The sequence below is a fragment of the Thalassophryne amazonica genome, chromosome 12 (assembly GCF_902500255.1).
Source record: "Thalassophryne amazonica chromosome 12, fThaAma1.1, whole genome shotgun sequence".
Classification (NCBI taxonomy): Eukaryota; Metazoa; Chordata; class Actinopteri; order Batrachoidiformes; family Batrachoididae; genus Thalassophryne; species Thalassophryne amazonica.
Window position 1 is genome coordinate 68,842,776 of NC_047114.1, and position 16,048 is coordinate 68,858,823.

The 16,048-nt window shown below is 39.9% G+C and overlaps 1 protein-coding gene across 1 annotated transcript in view; it reads right to left on the reverse strand.

Annotated features, from left to right (window-relative positions):
• Nucleotides 1–16,048, reverse strand: part of LOC117521266 (collagen alpha-4(IV) chain-like) — a 63,116-nt gene that overhangs the window by 38,943 nt on the left and 8,125 nt on the right. The window contains exons 4-16 of the mRNA XM_034182594.1: nucleotides 14,664–14,798; nucleotides 13,208–13,252; nucleotides 12,169–12,285; nucleotides 9,269–9,331; nucleotides 8,996–9,058; nucleotides 8,823–8,858; nucleotides 8,652–8,693; nucleotides 8,471–8,554; nucleotides 8,213–8,256; nucleotides 5,921–5,993; nucleotides 5,786–5,830; nucleotides 4,900–4,953; nucleotides 4,548–4,608 (exon numbers count right to left, since the gene is read on the reverse strand). Coding sequence (XP_034038485.1) covers nucleotides 4,548–4,608; nucleotides 4,900–4,953; nucleotides 5,786–5,830; nucleotides 5,921–5,993; nucleotides 8,213–8,256; nucleotides 8,471–8,554; nucleotides 8,652–8,693; nucleotides 8,823–8,858; nucleotides 8,996–9,058; nucleotides 9,269–9,331; nucleotides 12,169–12,285; nucleotides 13,208–13,252; nucleotides 14,664–14,798 — 862 coding nt within the window. The remainder of the gene's footprint in view (nucleotides 1–4,547; nucleotides 4,609–4,899; nucleotides 4,954–5,785; nucleotides 5,831–5,920; nucleotides 5,994–8,212; nucleotides 8,257–8,470; nucleotides 8,555–8,651; nucleotides 8,694–8,822; nucleotides 8,859–8,995; nucleotides 9,059–9,268; nucleotides 9,332–12,168; nucleotides 12,286–13,207; nucleotides 13,253–14,663; nucleotides 14,799–16,048) is intronic.

Here is a 16,048-nt window from a genome sequence, read left to right on the forward strand (position 1 = left end):
TGTCTGACAGGGTGATGAGTGTGAAGTTGGAAATTGAAGGGGTGATGGTGAATATCAGTGCATACACCCCACAGATAGGTTGTGAGATGAAGGAGAAAGAAGATTTCTGGAGTGTGTTAGATAAGGTGGTGGAGAATGTGTCCAAGCATGAAAGAATGGTGATAGGAGCAGACTTAAATGGGCATGTTGGTGAAGGGAACAGAGGTGATGAGGAAGTAATGGGTAGATATGGTATCAAGGATAGGAATGGGGAAGGACAGATGGTAGTTGATTTTGCAAAAAAGGATGGAAATGGCTGTGGTGAATACCTACTTTAAGAAGAGGGAGGAGCACAGGGTAACATATAAGAGTGAAGGAAGGTGCACACAGGTGGACTACATTCTTTATAGGAGATGCAAGCTAAAAGAAATCAGAGACTGTAAGGTGGTGGCAGGAGAGAGTGTTGTTAGACAGCATAGGATGGTTGTTTGTAGGATGACTTTAGAGGTAAAGAAGAAGAAGAAGAGAGTGAGAGCTCAACAAAGGATCAGATGGTGGAAGCTGAAGGAGGAAGACTGTTGTGTGAAATTTAGCAAGCAGGTGAGAGAAGCACTGGATAGAGGGGAAGCAACTTTGGACAGCTGGAAAAGTACTGCAGATGTGGTGAGGGAGACAGCTAGGACAGTACTGGGTGTGACATCTGGACAGTGGAAGGAAGACAAGGAGACTTGGTGGTGGAATGAAGAGGTCCAGGAAAGCATAAGGAGAAAGAGGTTGGTGAAAAAGTTTTGGGATACTCGGAGAGATGAAGAAAGTAGACAGGAGTACAAGGAGATGTGCCATAAGGCGAAAAGAGAAGTGGCAAAAGCGAAGGAAAAGGCATATTGCAAGCTGTACAAGAAGTTGAATAGTAAGGAAGGAGAAAGGGACTTGTACCGATTGGCCAGACAAAGGGGCAGAGCTGGAAAGGATATGCAGCAGGTTAGGGTGGTAAAGGATGCAAAGGATGCACATGGTAATGTGCTGACAAGTGAGGAGTGTGTGCTGAGAAGGTGGAGGGAATATTTTGAGGAGCTGATGAATGAAGGAAATGAGCGAGAGAAAAGGCTGGATGATGTGGTGAGAGTAAGTCAGGAAGTACAAGAGTTTAGTAAGGAAGAAGTGAGGGCTGCTATGAAGATGATGAAGAGCCACAGCATGAAATTATGGGAAAGAGTAGTAGAAGCTAGGCTTAGAAAACAGGTGAAGATCTGTGAACAACAATGTGGTTTCATGTTGAGAAAGAGCACTACAGATGCAATGTTTGTTCTGAGAATACTGTTGGAGAAGTACAGAGAAGGCCAGAAAGAGATGCATTGTGTGTTTGTGGACTTAGAAAAAGCTTATGATAGGGTGCCAAGAGAAGAGCTGTGGTATTGTATTAGGAAGTCAGGAGTGGCAGAGAAGTATGTTAGGGTAGTGCAGGATATGTACAAGAATAGTGTGACAGCGGTGACATGCGCAGTAGGAATGACAGACTCATTCAAGGTGGAGGTGGGATTACACCAATGATCAGCTCTGAGTCCTTTCTTGTTTGCAATGGTGACGGACAGGTTGACAGATGAGATCAGACAGGAGTCCCCATGGAATATGATGTTTGCAGATGACACTGATCTGTAGTGAAAGTAGAGAGCAAGTTGAGTCTAGTCTGGAGAGGTGGAGATGTACTCTGGAGAGCAGGGGAATGAAAGTCAGTAGCAAGACTGAGTACATGTGTGTGAATGGAAGGGAGCCCACTGGAACAGTGCACTTACAAGGAGTAGAAGTGGTGAACGTAGATGAGTTTAAATATTTGGGATCAACTGTTTAAAGTAATGGAGAGTGGAGAGTGTGGTAGAGAGGTGAAGAAGACAGTGCAGGCAGGGTGGAGTGGATGGAGAACGGTGGCAGGAGTGATTTGTGACCGAAGAATATCAGCAAGAGTGAAGGGAAAAGTTTACAAGACAGTAGTGAGACCAGCTATGTTGTATGGCTTAGAGACGGTGGCTCTAACAAAAAGACAGGAGGCAGAGCTGGAGGTGGCAGAGCTGAAGATGTTGAGATTTTCTTTGGGAGTGGTGAGAATGGACAAGATTAGGAATGAATATATGAGATTGATAGCTCGGGTGGGACGGTTTGGAGACAAAGTCAGAGAGGTGAGATTGAGATGGTTTGGACATGTGCAGAGGAGGGACCCAGGGTATATAGGGAAAAGGATGATGAGGATAGAGCCATCAGGCAGGAGGAGAAGAGGGAGGCCTAAGAGGAGGTTTATGGATGTGCTGAACAGGTTTGGGTATTGAGAACCGGTTCTTTTCGAGTATCGTTAAGAAATTATTCGATCCACCGATATCAATAGCCTTTTTGCTTAACGATTCCCTTATCGGTCCTTCAGAGCAGCCGTTGTTTTTGAGGGTGTTTGTTGGGAAAGTGATCATTCCTCTACATTGATTACAGACCCTGCAGCGGCTCTGTAATCAACCGTATCTGCAGCGCGACTCCACTTTGAAGCGTGATCCATTGAAGCAATGCTTCGATCCACTAGCTCGTTGGTTCTTTGATTCACTGCTCTTCAGAAACAGCAAGTCCGCTTCTTAACCCCTCTCAAAGCCACTAAAATATCATGAGTCACTTTTGTGTGGATTAAAGTCACTAACTGGGACTCATGTCTTGTTGCAGGTAAGAAACGAGAATCGTCCTCCGTTCCGTTGGCACAGCTCCAAACGCTGCACGGCTCTCTGCCGAGACAGAGTCTGAACCAGAATTAATAACTTCAAAACGAATCACCATCTGGGGACGGAGCTGGAGTACAGGGTCAAGAGACAGGCAGAGTGTGTGTGTGTTCAGCTTGCAGGCTGATGTAGACACGAGCTATTCAGTGTAGGCATCTATTCAATACAACATCTAAAATTGAAATCCGTTTCCTATCAGCTTTTGAGCGCTCCCCATAAACCAGGGAAAAATGGGAAACTGTATATACACAACACAGCACAGCTTCAACACAGAGCCCTACAGGTGCCCACAACTGCAGAGGGAAGGGCTAAAGAATAACAACTTGTCCGGCAAGCCCTCACAGTATGTGGGTACCCATGATGGTCCCTGGACAAAGTGCAGAAGTCCCAGAGAACAAAGAGACCAGATAGACAGGAGTAGCAGGAGTAGGGGAAAAACTACAGAGGATCTTCAGACAGCACAAAATCCCAGTTTACTTTAAACCGGTTAACACCTTGAGACAGAAATTAGTTCACCCTAAGGACAGGATCCCTAGTTACAAACAGAGCAATGTAGTGTATTCTATCAGATGTCAGGAAAACTGTAAAGAACACTACATAGGTGAGACTAAGCAACCTTTACACAAAAGGCTATACCAGCACCACAGAGAGGGCTCCAGTGGACCTCAGTCTGCAGTTCATCTCCACCTTAAAGACACTAACTACACGTTTGAGGACAAGGAAGTTAAAATATTAGCCAGAGAGAAGAAATGGCTTGAGGAGAGGGGTCAAGGAGGCATTCTTTGTGAAACGTTTGAAACCCAGCCTTAACCGGGGAGGGGGTCTGAGACACGCTTTATCCCCTGTTTACAATGGGGTACTCAGGTCAAAGCAGTTTCAGTCTTTTGTTCATGGTAATGAGTCATTCACATCATCAACAGAGTCGTCAAGGGAGCCATCAGGAGAGGATCCGTCCCATCATTAGGAGGGACAGCTGCCCTATCATTAGCAGGGTGCTAACTAGAGCACAATAGGTGCTAATTAGAGCTATTGTTTAGTCACTAGCCTATAGCAGTCTGCCTCTCGGTAGGAGGGGTCTGGTTAGGTTTAAAACTCCAGCTTTTGTGACTTCTTGATTATTCTTCTCTACAAGAGTCAAGACAGAAGTCAGACCACCAGAGCAAGAATTTTAGCTGAGGAAGCTTCTGCGATTTGAAGCGAAACATCCTCGCATCAAGCAACCCAGTCTAGTCGAAGATTCAAGCTTCTCTACTATGGAAACCACGTGGACAACAGAGCCTACACAGAAACACCCCCTTTTCTACTTTTTTTTACTAATACCCCAATTTCATAGCCTTAAGAGTGTGCATATCATGAATGCTTGGTCTTGTCGGATTTGTGAGAATCTACTGGTACCTTGTTTCCCATGTAACAATAAGAAATGTACTCAAAACCTGGATTAATCTTTTTAGTCACATAGCACTACTATTATTCTTAACACTACTATATGACCTTGGACTGAACCTGGCCTTGATTAAAGCACTCTGTTTACACAATGCTTATTCTCTGCACTGGGATCATATCTGAACTCAAATCTTGACAATGTCCTTTAACCCAAAGATGTCTTTTTTTAAAATGCCTTAAAACAGCTGTATTAATCTTCAAAACTTCATCAATCTGTTGCAGGCAAAAAAAATCTCAAAGACCAAATACTCAGTTTCCCATTCTCAGTCACAATGTCACATACTTCAAATTAAAAATTTTAAGTATGAAGGTAAAAAAAATGATTACACATGGCACAACTGTAGACAATGATTGTTTTCACTGCTGTGGTCTCACCTCTGGCATCACTTGTGTGAAAAGGAGGAGGACCAGAAGGACCTGGATCACCTGGGTAACCCTGTTGGATACAAAGACAGGAACAGAAACACTCAGAGATGGGAAATATTCATATAAGTATTCCTAAGATGACACAGAGTTAGAAATCTGCTCACTCTGTGTGTGTGTGTGTGTGTGTGTGTGTGTGTGTGTGTGTGTGTGTGTGTGTGTGTGTGTGTGTGTGTGTGTGTGTGTGTGTGTGTGTGTGTGTGTGTGTGTGTGTGTGTCTTGATGTAATATTGACTATTGACTAGGATTGTGTTATTGAATACTAAAACAAATTTTGGGATGTTGGATAATTATTTTGCATCACCTTTGGTCCAGTTCTTCCCATGTGACCTGGAAATCCTTTCTCGCCCTTGAGACCCTGAACAGTGATAAAGTACATGGATACAGGTACATTTGCACATGAGGAATATACACATACACATATATACACACACGCACATGAGGAATATACACATACATACACACATATATACACACATATATACACATACACACACACACACACATACATATATATATGTGTGTGTGTGTGTAATTTGAACTCTGTTCCTACTGCCACATTTTATGAGCAGTTATTCATCACATCACCTCTAAAATTTGCATTGCAAGAGTTGATGGATTCCAATTGGATCTTAAGGGGACAGAGGTTGATTGAGGACAGTTTAGAGAAAGTCCACAGAATTTGATTATTAGCTCCAAAAATTCACTCTTTCACCAAATAAAAGTGGAAGTTTATACAAATATACAGTTTGTATATTTTATCAATTATTTGTAATTCTTTTGCAAGATATCACTATTTTTTCTGTACAGTCATTGAATTTTTGTGGTATTAAGATATTCTTTGATACAGGTTTCATGATATGATTATCATGAATCATAATGCCTGGTTACACCCCTAGTAATCAGCCTTCTGGCCACACAAGATTCATTACCAACAACAGCCACATGTGTTTTTGCTGTTGGGGTTTCCCTATAACATCATTGGGGATTCCTCCAACATTTCCTTACTCCCTACACAGGGAACACTTAGACATACATTTAAATACAGTATCAGACACAAATTCAGGGATAGACAAACCCAATGTTTTCTACTTCCTGTTTCACTGTGCCATCATAATAGCATATTAAGGTACAATTGTTCATCATATGGTGTCAGGTTTCAATATGCTAGATAAATGCAGCGGATGTACCTCGGGTCCTGGTGCTCCAGTTCTACCAGGCAATCCTTGGAAACCCTACAGAAACAGTATATTGAGTAGTACTGGGCATACTCCATATTACTGCCTTTGTATAAGCGCAGGTATACTCTGTTCAAGGTGGCTTACTCGATTTCCTGGGAAACCAGGGATACCTTGCTCTCCTTTAAATTCTTGATCGCCATAGTGTCCACCACCACCACCCTGTTAAGGAGTACAACAAAGAAAATTAGAAGTATCACTCTCTAACATCTTTTTTTTAAAGGGAGGTGATGGTCTAGTGGTTAAGCTGTTGGGCTTTAGACCAGAGGATCCTTGGGTCAAATCCCAGCCTGACCGGAAAATCAGTAAGGGCCCTTGGGCGAGGTCCTTAATCCCCTAGTTGCTCCCGGTGTGTAGTGAGTGCCCTGTATGGCAGCACATTGAATGTGAGGCATTATGGAAAAACGATATATAAATAAATTAGCTTCTCAAACAAAATACAAAATAAATTTCACCTGTGCTTATTGGCAGTGCTGATATGAACAAATCAGTGAATGATGGTTTTAAAGAGATAACAATGTGTATGTATAGAGGTTTTTTTCACATTAGCAGCACCAGAAATGCTTTAATACAATAATAATAAAAAAAAATTCCAAAGACTATAAAGCTTTCACAAGGGTTTCACTTTTAATCCCTAGGTCAACAGCTCTTAATCATCATGTTTCACAGGACTTGATGGTAAGAAGTTCAATGACAGAAGTCAGCAAAGTCAGTGCAGATTGACAAAAACACACACACACACACACACACGCACACACAGCTCAAGACATCTAAAGAGCTCAAAGCTGATCTGGAACACTAGTGTAGTGGTTTCAGGGGGTTCACTACCTCAGTGAGGACACACTGATGAAATAAATGCATTTAAAAGTAAGACTGGTCTGGGTACAGCAAGAGGTCCATCTCAAAATATCATTAAAGAACTTTAAATTATCTACCTACCCTATATTGAACAACCAATAGATGCAACAACAACAACTGCAATAGATGGGTGTCCTGTCCAGGGTAGATATAGATAGACAGATATAGATAGATATATACTTTTAATGTCCCCATGGGGAAATTTGTCTTGGACTTCTCAAAAATCATGACCCATACAAAGATACAGAACAAGACATAAACAGTTCATAACAATAAATAAATAAATACATAAATAAAGAATAAAAATAAATAAAAAAACATACAAGTACTAAAACCTCCTAATGTGCCTGATTGTTAGCGGTGTTTATTATGATATTTGTTAAGGGCTATGATTGATATAGGAACAAAAGAGTTCCTATATCTATTCAGTCTGCAATGGGGGACTCTGAAACGCCGGCCCGATGGTAGCAACTCGTATTGCGTGTGCAGAACATGGGAGGAGTCAGAAAGAATTCTGTCCGCTTGCTTCATCACGCACTGATCAAAAATTGACTGAGGATTGTTATACTGTTTCAAACCAGTGATTTTCATTGCTGTGAGAACAAGGTAGTTTAATTTTGATCTTAGGGACACAGGAAGGTTCCCAAACCAAGTGGTTATGCCATATCTTAGAATGCTTTCAAGAACTGCCTGATAAAACAGTAACATAATTTTTTGGTTGACTCCATGAAAACGCCGTAGAAAATAGAGTCGTTGATTCAAGCGGGAACATAACCAGTCAACATGAGTGTTCCATGTAAGGGAACTGTCTATACAGACACCAAGATATTTGTACCATTGCACCTGTGTGATTGGTTGCTGGTGTATAATTACAGGGTTGTGATTGCCAACTAACTTTGGGTCAAAAATGACTTCCTCTGTCTTTTTAACATTTAAAGTAAGGTAACTGGAATCACACCACTCAACAAACTGCCTCACCTCTGAATGATAGATATTCAAATCATCATTCTGTTGAAGTAAGCACAGAAGTGCTGAGTCGTCTGAATATTTAAAAATATAGTTCCCAGGGTGTAGCCTGCCTCATGCCCTATGACTGCTGGAATATGCTCCAGCCCCACCATGACCCTTGATTGGATTAAGCAAGTATAGAAAATGAATAAATGGATGAATGAATATGTATAATCTGATCTGTCACTGAGCAAGACACTTCATCTACATTGTCCTCTTCGACCTGGTTGTAAATGGGTATCAGCCTTTGCCTGGGGAAATAACCTGCAATGGAGTGGCATTTTTTCAAAGTGGTGTTGATTCCTGCTGTCATATTAGGTGATAAGCACCAATCCAATGACATGTATATGTATCAGTGTACAGTGAAAATTTGACATTTTACATTGACATAACTTTACATAGTGAAAGCAACAAGATGACTTGACTGAGTCAAGTGGAGTCACAAAATCTTTATTCTTTTATAGCATACCAGTAATTTTGACAAATACCCTGTGTACAAAAATCAAACTCACTTTTATGCCCTTTGGTCCACAAAGTCCAGATTGACCTTTATTGCCCTGAAATAAAATAAATAGAAAAAATATAAAATATTGACATGGCAGATTGTAGCACAGTATAATATTGCTATTTAGGATCAATTAAATACTTAAAGACACAAATCCAGTTGAACTGATAATTCCTCATTAATACAGGTCAAGATAATATTTGGGAAAAATCAGTGATGATTAATTCTTGCATGTAGTAACTTTATATTGTTGCGTGTGTTTTTACCTTGTAACCTTTGGGAGGCAGATATTCTGGAGGAAACTCAATGACTTCTTCTGGTCCCTCTGGACCAGGGGGACCTTGTTCACCCTATGATGTGGAGTAAGAGGGTGGGATTGGAATGTTTTATGCAATATATAGAAAATGACCTTAATGCAAATATGTCAAAGGCCAAAACTGCTCTTACATCATCACCTTTATCTCCTGCCAGTGATCTTCCAGGGTTTCCCTAAACAGCCACAGACAAATGTTTTTACTATCGTTTTGTGGGTAGATGAGGGGTTGCATAGAATAATTCAGTTTTCTTGATTTATTTTTTTAACAACATGCACTGAAATTGATTCTACAAGTAACTCACAGGTGGTCCTCTTGCACCTTTAGGTCCTTCCAAACCCTAAATGCAATCAAGCACATGCAGTATATGCACAATGAATATTACTGGCATGTTACTGCATTGTGAATAAGTAATCTCATATGTTACTGAAATCTGATGATAATCAATTAAAATATAATGTGAAAAATGTTTTTCACCTCATCGCCCCTAGGGCCAGGAGGACCAGCAAGGCCTTTAGGCCCAGCTACTCCTTTCTCTCCCTGACGGTAAATAAATAAATAAATACACAACCATACATTCAAGTCAATACACTCGGAATCTGTCTACATTAAATGTGTTCAAATTTAATGAGGCGAAGTTAATGGAAATGCACATGCTGTCCAAGTTTTCCAGGAATACTCAAGCCTTAAACACATGATGTTATGCAAGAATAAATAAAGTTTGTTAAATAACTAGAAAGGAACACTCACAGGAAGGCCTGGAACCATACTGTACCAAGGCTCACCCTTAATCCCTTTAGGGCCAGGTAGCCCCTAACCACAAGAAAGAGCAATGACATTGTTGTTATGAGACAAATAACTAATAAACACAAACACAATGTGCATACTGGACAATTCAGAACAAGACATTAGGTTTGATGGAAACTTGTCTGAAAGTTTAGTCATGACCAACAGCAAATGCACACATTATACTTCTAGCTCACCCCCCTACAGCTTACAGTTGCTGGCCTGAAATATTACAACCCCTGGCAAAAATTATGGAATCACCGGCCTCGGAGGATGTTCATTCAGTTGTTTAATTTTGTAGAAAAAAAAGCAGATCACAGACATGACACAAAACTAAAGTCATTTCAAATGGCAACTTTCTGGCTTTAAGAAACACTATAAGAAATCATGAAAAAAAGATTGTGGTAGTCAGTAACGGTTACTTTTTAGACCAAGCAGAGGAAAAAAATATGGACTCACTCAATTCTGAGGAATAAATTATGGAATCACCCTGTAAATTTCCATCCCCAAAACTAACACCTGCATCAAATCACATCTGCTCGTTGACATTAACCCTATGTCATGAAATTGACCCTATGTGTCTTTTTGCAAGGAATGTTTTCACAGTTTTTGCTCTATGGCAAGATGCATTATCTTCTTGAAAAATGATTTCATCATCCTTAAACATCAGAAAAGTGTCCAAAATATCAACGTAAACTTGTGCATTTATTGATGATGTAATGACAGCCATCTCCCCAGTGCCTTTACATGACATGCAGCCCCATATCATCAATGACTGTGGAAATTTACATGTTGTCTTCAGGCAGCCATCTTTATAAATCTCATTGGAATGGCACCAAACAAAAGTTCCAGCATCATCACCTTGCCCAATGCAGATTCGAGATTCATCACTGAATATGACTTTCATCCAGTCATCCACAGTCCACGATTGCTTTTCTTTAGCCCATTGTAACCTTGTTTTTTTCTGTTTAGGTGTTAATGATGGCTTTCCGTTTAGCTTTTCTGTATGTAAATCCCATTTCCTTTAGGCGGTTTCTTACAGTTCGGTCACAGACGTTGGACTCCAGTTTCCTCCCATTCGTTCCTCATTTGTTTTGTTGTGCATTTTCGATTTTTGAGACATACTGTTTTAAGTTTTCTGTCTTGACGCTTTGATGTCTTCCTTGGTCTACCAGTATGTTTGCCTTTAACAACCTTCCCATGTTGTTTGTATTTGGTCCAGAGTTTAGACACAGCTGACTGTGAACAACCAACATCTTTTGCAACATTGCGTGATGATTTACCCTCTTAAGAGTTTGATAATCCTCTCCTTTGTTTCAACTGACATCTCTCATGTTGGAGCCATGATTCATGTCAGTCCACTTGGTGCAACAGCTCTCCAAGGTGTGATCACTCCTTTTTAGATGCAGACTAACAAGCAGATGTGATTTGATGCAGGTGTTAGTTTTGGGGATGAAAATTTACAGGGTGATTCCATAATTTATTCCTCAGAATTGAGTGAGTCCATATTTTTTTCCTCTGCTTGGTCTAAAAAGTAACCGTTACTGACTACCACAATCTTTTTTTCTTGATTTCTTATAGTGTTTCTTAAAGCCAGAAAGTTGCCATTTGAAATTACTTTAGTTTTGTGTCATGTCTGTGATCTGCTTTTTTTCTACAAAATTAAACAACTGAATGAACATCCTCCGAGGTCGGTGATTCCATAATTTTTGCCAGGGGTTGTACCTCCTCCACTCCACTGTCACGAGTTGGACCCTGTCTGATTCCAGGAGTAGGCTCTGCCTCCTTCTTCCGATAGCAGATCAGTGTACCCATTTGCAGTCAGAACTGCCCCAGGACCTGCCCCAAAGACTCTCCGAACATTGTCTACAATGTTACTATGGATTAAATCATTAACTGATTCTAGGCTCCTGATTCTTAATGATAGATATATTGAGGGTGCTTTATTGGGAAAGGTCACCATACTGGTTAAATATATGGATAAGTGGGACAACAACTTTGCCTGCCAATATGTAGCCCTGAGTAAGATTCCAAGTCAGTCATACTACCAGTCTGTGTCCTTGAGCAACACACTTTATCTGCATTCTCTCAGTCCACCAAGCTGTAAAAGGGTACGAGCCTAAAGCTTGGGAAGTAACCTACGCTGGACAGGTGTACCATCCAGGAGAAGTCGTACACTCTCTTCCACTTCACGTTTTCGAATCTGGGGTTAAGCACTGGCACCAGTGGTCCTCAGGGCCGACACAGGACTTACTTCACATATCAGCAGTTCTGAATACTGACACTGGACGAAAACCTCAAAATTATGCAATTGTGCTAAAAGACCAAATTATGCTATAGGATAGAGAATTAGTTGGTTTTGTGTGTTATTGTTTAAAATACAAATCATTTACAGTTAACATTACTCAAAACTTTTGAGAAACTTCTAAGTTACTTTCAAGGGTAGCAAGAAGGATAGCTGAAGGTCAGTGGTGAGCCCAGACCTATTTCACTGGGGTGGTACTAGGGGGCACTTATTTATCCAAGGGTGGCATGAAGTACAAGCACCCACAAACGAATGCATATTCATTGCATTAGCTTACTTCTTTGAGAACAACACAATTATTCGGGTATAAGAACTATGATCTGTAAGCTGACATCACAGTGATACACTGACCTTTTTATGAGTCGGCTAGCATGATGCCCAACCCAGATCAATAACATGGCGTAATGACTAATCTTTACAATAATGGGGTGGCTACTCAGGTGGCCAATCAGATTGCAGTTGTGGCCAATGCCATTGAGGTTCACACCCTATCCATGCATGCTGAAAGTCTCACCTTTGATTAAATAACTGCCATTGAGTAAAGAGCTTGCCTACTCACCGGAGGCCCATCGAGGCCATCCAGTCCAGGCTGACCAGGAAGTCCCACTTTGCCCCTTGTTCCATTACAGCCATCAACTCCTGGCAAACCAGGCTCACCTTCCACTCCTGGGTGGCCCTGGCCAATGTCGACATAAAATTTGTTGTGTTTGAAGGTAAATTATGACCTCACTCACTTACATTGAGAATGATATGGTCTATTGATTCTGAATAAATAAATTTAATAACAATAATAAAGTAAAATTAACTTGCTAAATACAATCACAAACGCTTCAGCAGAAAAGAAGCCTTTTTGCTTCAACCCTTGTTTTAAAAAAGGGAAAAACACTTCCACGACATGTCCACTAGAGGGCAGAACAGTCTTGTGCTTCATTTCGCTGCACCACATCCACAGTAAAACCAAGTATTTATGTCTTAAATTAGATAAATGCACACATTAAAATGTTCCATGTCATGTTTTACTTAAAATGTCTACTATTAGAAAATATACATTACTGACCTGAGGTTTTTTTTTCCAAAAAGGGAAAAATATAAAATATAAAATAAATATAATATAAAAATATAATTCTAAATGGGGTTAGGCACTGAAGACAAAACAAAATAAAGAACTTGTGTGACTGCCCTTGACTTTCAAAATTTAGTTATTTTGACTAAACATTCCCATGGTTTTAAAGGAACAACATGATGAATTCAATATTTAATGACTGTTATTTTGTTTGAACTATAAACCTACAAAATTATCAGGATTTCCTGCATTCAGTTTAATTCAGTTTATTTATGCAGTACCAAATGACTATATAAGGTATATCAAGGCATCTGCACTAAGGTGCATTACTTTTCAATATCTTAGTTTAACAAAAAAAAAATTTTTAATAAAATCTTCAGAATCTACAGATACAGTAGCATATTTAAGCATTTTTGTTAAAAAAAAAAATAATCAGCCTTAAGTAAATTAACAAGTCTGTTGTGTAATTTGTCTCTTGTTTGTTTTTAGAAACACGTCATTTAATACATGCCTTTTAAATAATTTAAATTCTCACCGGTAATCCATCAACACCAGAGAAACCAGGAACACCAACTACACCCTGAAACATAAAAATATCAGTCACTGATCATACTTCATTGTCATTCCTTCCACCCCCACTGGGCAACACAGTTTTATTCATGGTCACTCCCTTTTTCTCTTTGAGTCTGGCATGTCAAAGAGAATGTAACAAATTATGGTAGTATCACATGTGTGTAATTCATCCTTAGTTTTTGCTAATTACAGGTATATGTTATCTTCTGGACAATTCAAAGGTGACTGACATTACATTCGGAGTGGAAGCACACCTTTTGAAGTGACCAGGACTTAAAACATACAGCCACTGAGTGTTCCTATCTTATGGAAGGCAAATAAGGACAAGTCTATTTGGTAGGAGGAGGAATCTTTGTTGGTGTTTAGTACAACTTTGTGGTACTACTCAATATATTGGCGGTGACTAATGTTACAAAAAAAAACACAGCTATTAAAATTCATAAAACTTTATTGCAACTTTATCTTCAAACTGTACAGGGATAACAACAATTATTCTTGGATATTAGGTTGCAAGCAAGCGTCATTTCTGCCTGCACCTTTGCCATGTTATAATCAAAGGCATGAACTGAATAATTGTATAATTGTGTGTGACAGTCACGTTTTTTTTTTCGTCCTCCCATCACGAAATGATACAAAGTTTTGTAACAGTTTTTTTTTAAAGTCACTATTACTAACCCTACTCCAACCCTAACCCCCCCCCACCCCACCCCCCCCCCCCCCCCCCCCCCCCCCCCCCCCCCGACTTCAGTTTTAATTGCATGCCGCTGTCACGGAATGTATTAGAATGAATTTGTGCTCCAGTTACAAAAATGTGGTGCTTTTCGTGACAATATCATGAACCAATAGATTAATGTATATTTCGTGCTGCTGAATTACAACATGCCGTGAGATATGGTAGAACGTGACTGACGTTACAGTATGTCATTCCACTCCAAAGTTACAAAAAACAAATTTCTGCTGATAAAAAAATGTACTTTGACTGTCAATTGCCATATTCTATAATTTGACAGCTTAATAATAGGTTATGTTGGTATTTTTATGATTTCTGGGCCAATGCAGGTGTAATGCTGGCAGCCAATTTCTCATTTCATCTCAGGATCTGCAATGGTCTCATTAACACAAAACAAAATATCTTAACTTTGAAGTTATCAACACTACGAACTAACAATATAGAGAGTACTTATACTACTTAGTACTTATAGAATACTTATAGAACAGCATAAAACTGACAGTGTGTGACTGACGTCACATACTGTAACTGAAATTGCTTTCTTTCTGCACAAGTGAATATTTGCTCTTACAATTCTCCCAAATTTCTAAAAAAAAAAAAAAAAGACCTGTGAGATTCTGCCACATGGAATTGCCCTTCTGTCAATGGCTTAAATCAGTCACACATCCTCAAGAACAGTCACACTAACAGGGTCTCCTTTCAGTCCAGCTGGGCCTTGAAATCCCTCTGATCCCCTGCTGCCTTTCTCTCCTTGAGGACCTACAGGTCCTCTTGGTCCTGCTGGTCCCTGGGGACCTTGAAGCCCTGGTTTACCCGGAGAACCCTGCAAAGACAAGCCTCAGGTTAAAAGCATCTGGAATAGTGACAGTATGGACATGAATACTTGTTTGTTGTTAAAACAGTAGGATGCTCAACTAAAGAGGGGCAGATAAAACTGAAAGTACGAGAACATAGGCACAGATCATTTGCGTATGTGATTTGATGTTGAAGATGCTGAGCATGAAGGAGGTGCAGGAGTGGGAGATGGTTGGATTTACAGCAGATGCCATTCCTCCAGTTCTACACAGAAAAATGTGCTCACAGCTCCTTGTGTTCCCAAGGAGTCTCCACTGCAAGCACTAATCAGGACCTTCTCTACTTCACTTCTGAGCTCAAGCAGTATTAGTTGAGTTCACTGCCATAAACTGATCTGAATTCAGGACATGTATCATAGCTATCCCATATGCTAAATTCAGTGCAGAATACAAAATATTATTTCACTGTTTGTATATTGAAGGGTGAGTGGTTCAGTCTAGGGCAGCTCAGTGGTTAGCACTGCTGCCTCACAGAAAGAGCACCACAGGTTCAAATCTGGCCTGGTCCTTCCTGTGTGGAGTTGGCATGTTCTCCATGTGTTTGTGTGAGTTCCCTCCAGGTACTTTGACTTCCTCCAAAGGTTAGGTGAATTGGGCATACTAAATTGGCCATAGGCATGAGTGTGTTATCTGAAAATGACTGAATGAATGGTAGGGGAAGCCGGGGCACAGTGGATCAGAAATGTTTTGTGGCAGCATAAACACATTATGCATAGGTTTAGATCATTCTACTGTGGCTTTAATACAGCAAGTTATTGTTTATGAGGCTGTGTTATTTATGTCTCCTCAAGTGTAATTTGCAGGTGTTTAAAATATATTTTAAAATTTTTGATTCAGTGATACAGTGAATCAGCTTAGAATATAATGAAAAAACATGATTATAAAGATTTCCTTGAAATTATTAAATATATGCTGATGCATATAGAAACTATAATCCAGCAAACCAGCTATGTAATGTGTGAGTGTCTTATATGGTGATCCTTTAGAAACTATTATAAATACAACTGTCATAATTTCTTTTCAAATGTGAAAACAGTTGTTTATATACACAAATTATATAAATAATTCACAGAAAAATAAATGTATAAGCTTCAACAAGTAATATTTGTCATTCACTTGATACTGGGGCTTAGTAAATCACTTTCTAGACTGATTAACTGTGGCCCGATTCACTGTGCCCCAGGTGCATGTGACACACGAGTCATGTTATCAAATAGCT